This window comes from Manis pentadactyla, chromosome 8 (assembly GCF_030020395.1).
Source record: "Manis pentadactyla isolate mManPen7 chromosome 8, mManPen7.hap1, whole genome shotgun sequence".
NCBI lineage: Eukaryota > Metazoa > Chordata > Mammalia > Pholidota > Manidae > Manis > Manis pentadactyla.
Genome location: NC_080026.1, coordinates 77,004,491 through 77,017,505, shown reverse-complemented (window position 1 = coordinate 77,017,505; position 13,015 = coordinate 77,004,491). Strand labels below are relative to the sequence as shown.

At 32.4% G+C, this 13,015-nt stretch overlaps 1 protein-coding gene across 3 annotated transcripts in view; it reads left to right on the top strand.

Moving 5' to 3' along the window:
- The window catches only part of PCDH15 (protocadherin related 15), a 761,207-nt gene that overhangs the window by 262,401 nt on the left and 485,791 nt on the right, over window positions 1-13,015 (top strand). For all 3 annotated transcript variants that reach the window (XM_057505880.1, XM_057505879.1, XM_036928766.2), the window contains one exon: window positions 1,237-1,392. In XM_057505880.1, the coding sequence (XP_057361863.1) occupies window positions 1,237-1,392 (156 nt within the window). The remainder of the gene's footprint in view (window positions 1-1,236; window positions 1,393-13,015) is intronic.

Genomic DNA, 13,015 nt, shown 5'->3' with positions numbered 1-13,015 from the left:
ATCAGGAGCAAAACATAACTCCGGGTCTTATGGACCTTTCAGGCTAGTGAAGGGAGACAAACTAAAACAAATATATAAAATGTGTAATATGCCAAATGGTACATGAGAGTAACTAATAAAAAAAACAGGAGGGGAGAAATAAAGGAAGAGAGCAGGCTAGAGGCATGGTATTTTTATTTTAAATGGGGTGATCAGAATAAGTCATTCTGCTAAAATGACATGGAAAATTTCATGAGCTTGGACAGATTTTAGAATCACAAAGAAATGACTTGTAGTGTTAAACACTTTGACTCTAGAGTCAAAGAGAGATGGGTGTGTATCACAGTTCCGTAAGCTGTTAGCCATGGGACCTGAGTAAATCTATGTCCCTTTGATGATGCCTTTCAGGAATTTATCAGATTTCAAGGAATTTATAATTAAAAAATTAGGCTAGTTAGTGCAGAGTTATAGTGTGTTTATTGTAGTATTATTTACAAACACAAAAACTGACAACAAAAAACTTCTCATAATTTTTTACATAGATAAATTAAGCTATAGACTTATAATGGAATACTGTTACACCACATAGCTTCGCAGTAGTATACGCCAAAATGCTATAATAAAGCTATATTTACAGACATGGGATGATGTTGTCTGTGTGTGTGTGTGTGTGTGTGTGTGTGTGTGTGTGTGTGTGTGTGTAATATGTGTATATTTGGAGAGAGGAAAAGATCAAAATAAGCATTTGAATATATAGAATAAATGTGGTTGGATTATGAATGGATTTTCTTCTTTTGATTCTATTTTACTATTTATCAGATATGATGAACATATACTATTTTGGCAAAAATACAAATGAGTACAAATTTTATACAGTCTCTTTTCCCCAAGGATTTTATCACTAACTTATTGCTTTTTATACATTAGAAATTCATATCCTTGCTTCAGAGGGCAAAAGGTGCTTCATTCCATCAATCTCAGAATTAATTTCAGGACCATATTTATAACCACTCCTCTAATTGTAAACACAATGCTCCCTGAGACCCTAAATTTTGAGGAACAACGGTCAACAATTAAGTAATCATGGTTGCCTTCTCTTATCCTTGAAACAGCACAACAGACCATGTTTTTGTAAACTATTCTCATTTAAAAATAAACATGCATGAGAAAAATTTTAAGAAACAAACCAGTGCTTTGACAGTAATGAAAAGCTTCAGTTTCAATTTTTTTTTTTAAGATGTAATTTCTGTATTTTAGCCACCAATGAACATACACTCCATCGTGGTGCAAGTCCAGTGCATCAACAAAAAGGTGGGCACTGTTATCTACCATGAAGTCCGGATCGTGGTGAGAGACAGGAATGACAACTCACCCTCATTCAGGCACGAGAGTTACTATGCCACAGTGAATGAGGTCAGTGTCTTTCTATTCTCTTTGGGTGTTTTTTATTGATGCATGTAACTCAGTCTAAACTATCGATGCTTTGAAATGATTCCCTAACAATAACTGGCTTAACTCTTTAGAAATATCAAGAAAACATGTCAAGGAGCAGAGCTTTAGAAGAAGTTCTGGGTGACTTCCAGTATGATTTCAGGAATTCACTTTGCTTCAGGAAAACTTTGGCTTATCTATAATAATGACCAAATTGTTGGTATGTTTTGTTATCTTGGACAAATTAATGATTGAATTTAAATATATGCTTACTGAGGCTCAACAGGAGTTGTTTATTCTCGTTAAGAGGTGTTGAACTCAATTTATTTAAATCTCTGAGCTATATGTGGTGGTAGCATAATTAAATGCTGGAAGAAAGTATCTATTCGAGATTCTATTCATTTAAAGTTATTTTCTCAATTGTAAGATCAAGTTCGGGGGTATTCAAAATATCTAAATATAAATTAAAAACTAAATTTTTAAAAGAAAATGCTGGTCAAATTCTAACAAGAAATTTAAAGGGCTATTATTGCTTTTATTAGAACATCCTGTTTTGCAATTTGTGGGTTTGCTTTATTTCATTTTCCCTGGGAGTCAAAATGCATAAGCCAAAACCCTGTTTGTGTTATTTTTTTAAACAGTGCTTACTGTATTAATATTTTGTTATTCCAATAAGTTAGGAAGTATTTCTAATGTGTCTCTGTCATCACCTATTATGCATACCTTAGACACACAAAAAAACGAACCACATTTTTAATAATCCGTATTTCAGAAGATCAGTTATATCCACAATAAGCTTTTTTTATCTTAAAAAATACATACCTGCTTTATCATGTGAAATCAATGTAATTTGAATGTGAAACACAGCATTGGGCCTTTAACCTTTATATATTTGCTTTTCAAAATGATTTAAAATGCATCTTATTATCTCAGCATTCTTCTATTCATAAAAAGTCTGAAGAAACAATGTTTCTCATAATCTGAGACTTCTCAGATTTTATTATTTAAAAAAATTTCTCTTTTAAATTTAATAGAACTGGTTACTGTCAGTCAAGGCTTAACTTTGTTGAGCTACCTTTATTTTAGAGGTTTCTACTGAAAAAAAAAAAAGAAAAACAGATGCTAATTAATCATGTTGCATGATAATTGTTTTAGCAACTGAAACATCCTCTTTGGATGAGATTTAGCTTTGTTTCTTTGAATGCTAAATTCATTTGGGTATAAACTGATAGGTGAAGTCTCTTAAGCAACAGATCTAATTGTGAAATCCATTCTGTACTATATTTAACTCTTCCTGGATTCATATCTCTTTAGTTCATATTTTGTAAAGAAATGCACAATGATCAATCTGAATTTCAAAGTATCCTATGTGACTTTTCTACTTCCACTACCCTTCTTATCTTTTCAGCTCCTTGCTGAAAAATAACCTTTTCAAAAAGTATTTTAATCATGTCACTGTCCTATTCAAAAATTTCATAATTTTTCATTATTGTTAGGAAAAGTGTCATCACCCTTGGCTGACTTTCAGGGCCTTCTATAATCTGACTTTTTGTCAATGTATTCTTAACTTTAAATTCTCTCTGAAAACTCCTCGCTCTGTTCAGATTAATTTCCTCGTCTCACAAATATTTCCATTTCTGGGGCTTTGCTCGCAATGTTTATTTTCTTAGAATGGGACCCTCCTTACCTTGAAAGTCTCCAATTTGTTTTCATTTTTTAAGGTTTAACTCAAAACCGGTTTCCATTTCCTATTTCTGTATTCCTCCCTGACTTTTCACATTTGTCTTCAGTTTCTCTAAACTCTAAACTCCTATAGCATAAATATCAATGTCAATTACAGTGTAAAATTTATAGAAAAGTTAAACATTTTATCTTAAACATTATATGGAGCAGCCCAGATTTCTTTTGGTTTTCTCTCATTTCCCTATAGTCAACTGAGGCAATCCTATCCCACAGATACTTTGGCCATATCTCTATGGTTTGGTTGTATAGAATGTGTAAAATTGATGAGCATATGTACCCCTTTGATTTTGTTCTATTTTGCTCTGTATCTATTTTCTCAAAAATAATAAAAATGATACTTAAACCATAAAATATAATCACAAGAAAAAAGTGAAATTTAGCTATTTGTCTCATCATTTATTTGATAGGAATATATATGTATATCATCCTGTCTTCTTCAAGTACAATGCTGCCTGTAAAATAAAGCGAAATGTATTTTACTCTGTGCAAGATTGCAAGATATTCTCCATACTATTTCTCCTTTAAGCATAAGACATGCAGTTAATGCAGTTAAGACTAGAAGAAGAATCTAAATATTTTTTTAAAAAATCATTCAGGATTTAATAGATCATTGGTGTCAAAATATTTTACACTTCCTTAAATCCAAAGGTAAGTATGAAGTCATTATCACAGATTTATAAAATAAGTTTCCAAAATTAAAGTCCTGATCAGTCACTATACTTAGTCACTATGAGAAAACTGAGACTTGGAGCATGAATCAACTATGTTGCACAATAAACTATCTATGAAGCTGAGAATAAAACCCAAGTTCTTGGTTCAATCATCTCTTCACTGCTTATTAATAGATATCCTGTTATGCTAACCACTTCTATGTAAATGATTTTAAAAATAAATATCAGGATTTATAATTATGGCATTATATCATATCACAGCCAGTATTTTTATAAATGCATTGAATGTCATTCTCTTACATTCTTTGTAGACATGTGCTTCTATTAAGTGTTTCAAGAATTCACCAAAACATTAATGCCTATATCTAAATGCTGGGTGAGGATTATAACAGGGTTTGTAATTCCTAGTTTGTGATGAAGATAAAAGACATTGCCAGGGCTTATCTCTGTCTGGGTAATTAGAGACTCTCAATTAATTTAGGACAACTATCTCATTAAGTAATTAGTCTGGTTGGTTTGAAGAACAAATTGCACAGTATAATTGTTGCTGATCATTCCCTTAAGCAGTTTTTGGAGGATAAATATTTTCTTTAATAACACATACATCACATCCCCAAAATTTCCTTTCGCTATAATAAAAGTAAACAAGGGGAAGCCAAGGCAGACATAATGTTTTCTTTGGCCTGGAAAAATTAACATCAAGGTAATTTGGAGGTTATTGTTGTCCTTGTCTTTAATGATCTCTCCACAGATGGGGCAGTTTTTTAGTCAATATTAATTTGTTCCTTTTATCACGTTGAATATCACTTTTAATATACTTTGCTGCTATGATGTGATGTGATTTATTGGACATAATTTGTTGGTACTTTCTGGAAGAATGTGTCCTTGCATTTCTCTTGACAGGTAGTTGATTTTCAATCAGGAAGGAAGGAAGGAAGGGAGGGAGGAGTGAAAGGAGGGAGGACTGATGGAAAGAGGAGGAGAGGGAAAGAGGGAGAGTTCAAATTTTGAGTTAATTTGTATCTATAATCTATAGTTTATATAGCTTTACATTTTCTTTTACTTTGAAAAATATGCTTACTGCAATATGTTTTATAATTCTTAATAGTTTAAAAGTAGTACACAATTTCATTGTATTGTATAGGGTATGCTTTATTGGAGTGATATTTTCTATCCTTTTATTTGTAATCTAATTATTTCTTGCTTTAGCTTCAGAAAGAAAAAGACTTAGTTCAGATATTGCCTATGTTTTCTAGAAAATGTATCTTCCTTCATATTTCACTATTCTATATGTCGTTTAGACTAACTGTGCTTTATTATTTTATGACTTTATTTTAGGTTATTTACTTAGGATCAAATATCAAAAATAGACGCTATGTAGTTTAAAAAAATTATAATACTAAGTAAAGTGTATTCTCTTAGTTTATTGTTTTCTTACCATATTTATTTTAATGATTTAGTCCTGTATTCATTTCTTGAAACATGTCTTTTAATTATTTAGTCTTTTATGGTTTCTTAAATAATTGCTTACAGAATTGCAATAAATCTTTGATTTACAATTTTTTATTCCAATAAATACCACAGGGGCAAGGGCCTAACTTTCAATAAATTTAAAACTTAGTAACAACTTTGCTTTGGATATTACTCTTAAAATATAAATAGTTGTATGTGTAGTGAATTGCATCATATTGGAACAACAGTGGTTGAGTTAGAGTTCTAGAATTATATGATTTTTAAAATTTTTATGATTTTTGGAACTTTCATAAGAGGCGATATTTTGCCTAATGGATATACAAATTCCTAAGGATTGTGTTTTAATGTAAAATATTTTGTTAAAGTAGAGACTTTAAGTTCAAAAGATCTGCTTTTTCACTCCTGATCAGTGTTAAATAATGGTAGGGTAGCCTTTTGAGATATACATTTTTAGGTAAACTATGTTCCACAAGTAAAATTTGGCCTTCCCCTGCCTGTTTTCATACAACATGAAATCTCAGTGTCTGTAAATAGAATGTGTTTGCAACACGGCCATGTCCATTCATCATGTATTGTTGTTATGCTGCAGTAGAGTTGAAAGTTTCAACAGAGTCGATAAGACTTACAAAGTGGGAAATATGTAAAATATGGCTCTTTGCTGAAAACATCTGCTGCACCCCTATTACCTCTCCACTTGAGATATGTTAAGATATCAAATAGCTGTAGAGAATATGTATCAGACTTGATACATTTACTTTAGAATATATATATATAGCTTCTGAATTGTATTTTTCCAAGTTTCTAATTGAGTTAGATATTGTTCAGAAGTAATTAAAAAGTTGAACTCAATAAAATTGCCAATGTTCATCTATTTTTGACCTCTAAAAATGACAATCTAATATTCCATAAACAAAAATATGTTAAATAAAATTTGATGCCATTGTATTATAGCAATATTTATGTTGTAACCTTAGACTAATCAGAAATATGTACACTTGTCTACCAATAGCATTTTGAATTTATTTGATCAACAGTTTCTATTATCACTTAATTTTTATTTAATTTAGTAGACCTTATTTTCTTTAATTGCCACTACCTTAATTATAAGGAATGCTGTATAACAAGCTTAAAATAAGAAAGGACAAAGCAGAGGGAGGTGAAACTGAAGAGTAAAGTAGGGGATGGATCCTGAAAGGCACCGTCACTTATAAGAGGAGTGGCAGGCAATAAGAAACCAGTGAGTGGCTTAAGGCAACAGAAGTGCATTCAGTTTTGCCACTTTAAGACTTCATTCCCACAGCTGGTATGAGAATTCTTGGAAAAGGTGAGCTGAAAAGAGATGCAAGAACAAAGTCTTGAATTGAATTAAAATGGCCAAAGAAAGAGTGTATTTAGGAAGGATAATTCAGTGGATAACTAAATAGGAAAGGATGAGTGGTTGCAGAGGGTAAGGGAAAACAAGATATTGACATTCTATGCATTGTTTGGATCAACTTTGATCTTCTGCCTCAGGATATAGCCTTAAATCTTACTGAGAAAATATATTAGAGATGAGCACTTTGGAGAAGATTTGCAGTCTGGGGAGAATTTGATGATTTCTAATATCTGTGAGGTATTCAGCTGTGGCAACCCAGCATGGAATGTTCTTTGATCTTGAAAGGTCCAGGTAGAGATAAAGATTTGTGAATCATAACTAAGTAAATGTAAACTAAGACCTATTGCATAAGTAAGATGTTTTGTTTTATTTTGGGTCTTTATATTGTAGGAATAACATTTGTAGTAGATATTGAGAAAAATACATAAATCATCTGTCAGATAGTAGCTGCATATGTGCTATATTTGTGCAGTTTCCAGAAAAATAAGTTGTAGCTTTCATCAGATTCTCACCGGAATCTATACACTAATGAGGGTTAATGACCAGTGTCCCCAGATAATTTGGAAAGTAAGAAGACAAATCACACAGAAAATTCAACAGAATGACAAACCAGAGGAGGAACAAGAGAATAATAGAATATTGTCACTAAAGGAAAGTGCACTGAATTAAAAAATGTCAAGCCCTAGTTCAGTAAATTAGTAAAAGTTTTAATCATATTTTGTTAAATTAGGAAGAGTTTTGAAAGGAAAGAAAGAATAATACTTGACTGAAAGGGAAGCAGAGATAGAGCAGTTAGGAGATAATGAAGGGATCAATTTAAGGGATAAAAGACATGAGTATATTCATATCATGGTACCACATATCAAATTTCACATTAAATTTAACATTAGTTTGACGCATTTCATAATCACTTAAAATTAGTCAGTAAATAATCAAACTGAAAAATTCTGAGACTGGCAGTTATTCCCTTCCATTCTCAACTCTACTCCTAACGTAAGTGGTTGCTGGAACTGGCAGGTGAAGTCTAAGGCTCTGAGGAAATCTGCACAGAGAGACTTGGAGAGGAGCTTTTCCACAACTGAGTAGACCCACCAAAATGCACATATAGGATACCACCTTCAGGAGTCCTTGAGGGGAGGAACTGAATGCTAGAGATCCTGAAATAAATCTGTGGCTCAAAGTTGGAGGTAAACATCAGCTACTTGTGTTTGCCTGGTCTTTATACCCACTTCCTCCATCTCCAATAATTCAGGAGAGGGAGGACAGGTGCACTTGCAACGTTACTACTCTTAAAGTTGTAATTGAAGAAGACCAAGAAAGAGATCTTCCTTCATGTACTTTCTTTAATCAGTGACTGTCAGTAGGTCTGCTGCTATGCCAGCTAATGGGGTAGAAAAAAAATGTTTTACCTACGATCATACTGTGAACTTCCCATTTTTATCCAAAGATCCTAGATGGTGAATGAAAATTGTGGACAATAATAATAGTGGATGCTTGATGTTTATTGAGCATTTACTTTATTCCAGATGTGTAAACATATTCATATTTGACCCTTACAATAGTAGACTCACAGGCTCATATTACTACCTACATTTTACAGAAAAGAAATTCAGGTTAGAGAATTTGAGTATTATCCATAGTTAAGTGGATTTGGTAAACATGAGATTTAAAAGCAAATCTCTTTATCTAAAACGACACCTGTAAAAGACCGTGTTCTACTGGGATACACCAAAAACCAATCTGGTACCAGGAATAGCATTAAAAGACTGCTTTTTGAAAATGAATACTTTCTATTACTTCCAACAGCGGCCACTTCCCACAAAGTATTACCATGCCAATTATAACCATTCAGTTCTGTGATCAAAACTGTGAGAAGGTAATTTGTGAGAATTGTTGACTATGAGCTGTCAAAAATAAAATTTCTTTCCCCATTAAAAATATTTAAATATCTATTGTTTTGTGCAATTACAAGACAACACATAAAACACAACGAAATTAAAACACTCTTCCCTCCTGCTTAACTAACTTCAACATTTTTCTCTATCATTGCTTTGGGTATCCTGTTTCCCTATGAACAAAAATTTTTGAGCATTAAAATGGGGAAATGCTCAAATTGGAAGATGAAAGGTTTCATATTAGATTAAAAAATGTAGGCAGTTGACACAAAACAATTAAATCTAAGAATTTAGAAATTTTAAATATATATGCAGTCATTTTACATACAAAAGCTGTTGTAGCTGTGCTATTATCAGACAGAATAGACTTTATGGCAAAAAATATTGGTAGGGTAAAAAGGAGTTTGCCATAATGATAGAGATTCAATTTACCAGAAAGTTATAGCAATTATGAATTTAATTGCATTAATAACATGGCCTCAGAAATAATAAACTATTCAAAGAATTAAAGGGAAATAGAAAACTCCATTATTATAGAGGGATATTCTAAAACCTGTGGTAGGTAGAATAATCGTCCCCCAAAGACCTGATACCGTCCATGTCCTAATCTCTGATGAAATAATCTTTGCAGACATGATTAAGATTATGGAAGTTAATCAATAGATTATCCTGGCTTTTTCTTGTGGGCCCAATCTAATCACGTTAAACCTTAAAAGGAGAAAACTTTCTCTGCCTGGAGTAAGTTAAAGTCAAGGGAAGAGGAAGTAGGAAATATGAAACTGAAGGGAAGAATGAAGAGAATCAAACAGTGAGAAGGACTCAACCCATCGTTGCTGTCTTTGAAGATAAACGGAGCCATGAACCAAGGAACGCAAGCACTTCTTGAGAGCTGAGAAGGACAGCAGCTGAAAGCTTCCAGGGAATTAGGGACCTCAGCCCAACAGTATCAAAAGCAATAAATTCAGTCAGTAACTTGAATGAGCTTGGAAATGAATTCATTCTCAGATTCTCCAGAAAGGGACCCAGCCCTGGTGACACCTTGATTTTCACTGAGTAAGACCTGCCTCTGATTTGTGACTGATCTAAGTGTGAGATAATGAATGGATTCTAGTTTAAGCCACTGAATTTATAATAATTTATTATGGGAGCAAAAATAGACATTAATGTAAAACCACTCTCAGTAACTGAGAGATAGGTAGAGAAAAAAATAACAGTATAGGAAAAAGAAGATTGGAATAATGGAATGATCAAAATTGACCTAGTATGTTCTTACAGAAGGAATGCTATACCCAACTGCAGAACTCATTCTTTTTAACACATGGAACATTTGTAAGAATTTATCAAATGTTAGACTATAAAGGAGTGTCAACATACTCTTAATTACTAAAATGAAACATGATGTATTTTTTAATCACAGTGCAATTGAGCTTAAAATCAATTAAAGAAAACAGAAACAAACTAGAAATTTCCCATGCATTTATAAAATGATATATAAAGCTCTCATTATTCACAAATGGCATTATTGTAAAAGTAGAAACTCAAAAATATTTACATCAAAATTATTATAATTAAAAATGAGCTTAGTAAGTTTGTTGGAGACAAGGTCACATTCTTTTAAAAAGAAATATTTTTAATAAGCAAGCAACAAACAATGAATTGTAATAAGTGATTCCTTGATCATAGCACCTCCCAAAGTGAAGTCTCAATTACATCTATTTATTTTAAATTATTATTATTTTTTTAAGAACAGGCTGTAGAAAACAAAAGTGGAAGCAGGGACAGGAGGTGACAGTGGCTTACAGAAGGTTTCCTCTAATGGTCTTTAAGACATCATGAACCAACATCATTTGGGAAGACAAATCCTGTGCCTTGGAAAAGATATAGAGTAAGCACAAATTTCACACTCTGGATGGATAAGTAAATAGGCACCCTTACTTTGGAGATCCGTTTGAAGTGTCTTCCAAAGATGAACAAGCAGTTATACTCTCTGACTCAGCAATTTGGCTTTTGTATGTATACTCTTAACAAGTCAGTACATATGTCCACCAAAAAACAAGTACAAGAAGATTAATTGAAGATTTTTCCATAATCGTATAAACCTACAGACAGCCTAAATGTCCAACAGATGCTAGAGGTGGTTTACCATTTGTTAGTTGTGTGTAAAAAAAAAAAAAAAGTTAGCTTTTCTCCATGATTCCATTTCTTCACCTAAAAAATGGGAATAAGAATATTAGAACATCTACTTCATACAGTTTAAGGATTACATATAATAAATTTTAAAACAGAAAAGAAATAAGTATAGCATTTAGTATATAACATCTTATCTACTTTGTAACTATTTAAAGGGAGGCTGAAATGAGTTATCTTTTTTCTACTTATTTAAACCTGATATTATATATGTATTTATTTCTTTATTGTGTATCTGCCCCCTGAGAACTGAATTGCTGAGAGCTGGTGCCTTGTTTTGTTCATTGAGAAGAACAGTGTCTGGTACATTGTAATAGTTCTATAAATAGACTTATGAATTATGAATGGAACTATCATAAAACAGGAAAGTATGTTTTCTCTCTTTTTTTAAATTGAAGTATAGTTGATATACAATCTTATATTGGTTTCAGGTATATAACATAGTGTTTCAACAGTTACACATACTATTAAACCTTTACCCCCACTACTGCAGTTACTATCTATCGACGTAGGAAGATGTTACAGAATCACTGGCTATGTTCTCCATGCTGTACTATCATCCCTGTGACCAACTTATATTATGATTGGGAATTTTTGCTCCCCTTTATCCGCCTCACTCTCCTGACCTACCCACCTTAGCCTCTCCCTGACAGTAACCACCAGTCACCTCTCAGTGTCTATGTGTCTACTGCTGTTGTGTTCATTTTGTTTTATTTTTAGATGAAACAGGGAAGTATTTTTAACATACATTTTCACTTTGATTTTTCCTGAAATAAGAATGAAATTGAAAGTTAAGAGTTCATTTTGAGTGAAATTTGAAAAGAAGCTCATACATGGTAAATTTTTTCTTAAGAAAGAATAAAAGCTTTCCAGGTTATTGTGATAAATTATATAGGTTAACACAATAGTAACAAAAACAAAAGTAACCCACTTTTCTTTTTTACTTTTAACTCAGTAAATATGAGCTATGTGAATTATAATTCTTTCTGTATAACTCCAGAGGGGAATTATGTATTTATGTGAATTATAGCCCTTTTTAGATAACTCTCAGGGGAAATTTTGTATTTATTCAGATATGACTATTATACTGCTTGAGAATCTCTACCCTACTTTTCATATCCCAGAAAAACTAAAGTCATTTTGATTAAATAACATTACTATGATTCCCCTTTGACCAAATGTCCTTTTTTTCTTTACAGGATATTCCTACATGCAAAGCTTTATGATACCCAAGAGCATCACAGTCAATTTTATAAATCTGTCTTTGATCAAATTCCCTAAGTTATTAATAATAGGAAACTTCAAAGGATGCTCCATAAATCTAAATTTAAAATACCTTTTACAGTTTAGGGAGGTGAGGTTGGAAGCTGAGATAACCTTGGGGTTGAGAAACAATCAAGTTGTTTCATAAGTATTGTCATTACAAGCATATCATAAATTATGTCAGCTTGAATGTCTGTGAACTTTAGATTTATAATAATTTTAGTATTTTTTCATTCCTTTTATCATTAGGCATATTTATTAAGAACTGACTTCACACCAGATCAATTTTAAATTTCTTCTTATCCAAAATATATTCATAGTATGATATCCACATAGGTCTTCCTGTCAATTTAGTGGCATATCTCCTGAAGTTGAATGCAATAACAACAGATTGCATTACAAAGATAAGTAGATTAAATCTAACAATTATCATTTAAATATGTTTATTAATGCTAAGTGTTTCCCATGCAACATCTCATTTAAAACTTATTCGTGCTTACACACAGACTCAAATTTTGTGTACCTTGTTTTCATTTTACAGATAAGAAAGTGTAAAAACAGAGAAGCATTTAATTTGCCCAAGATCTCACTGTTACTAAGTGGCAGAACTAAGCCAGAAACCAAGGCAGACTCACTCCAGGTCTGAGTGCTTGATCACAATATCTGCAAATGCACCAGGCAAGAGAATGATAGAGCTTAGATATGTAAAAAAATTACATGCAATTTTGAAAATTTATTATTTCTTGTCCATGTCTGCCAGAGTCCAGCTCCAGCGGGGGGGTGTGAAGCCCAAAAGGATGAGACGAAGTCGGAGCACGGAGAGACAGGACACGGAGTCAGATGGGGGTGGTCTCTCAACAAAGGGCTGATGACAGCTTTATTTATACCATTTTGCACAAGGATATGATTATTTTTTATTGTTATGTTGATTAATTGGTATAGGCAGTTGATTAATAGGTATAGGCAAGCTTTTTCCTTTCTTCTTCTTTCTAATCTAT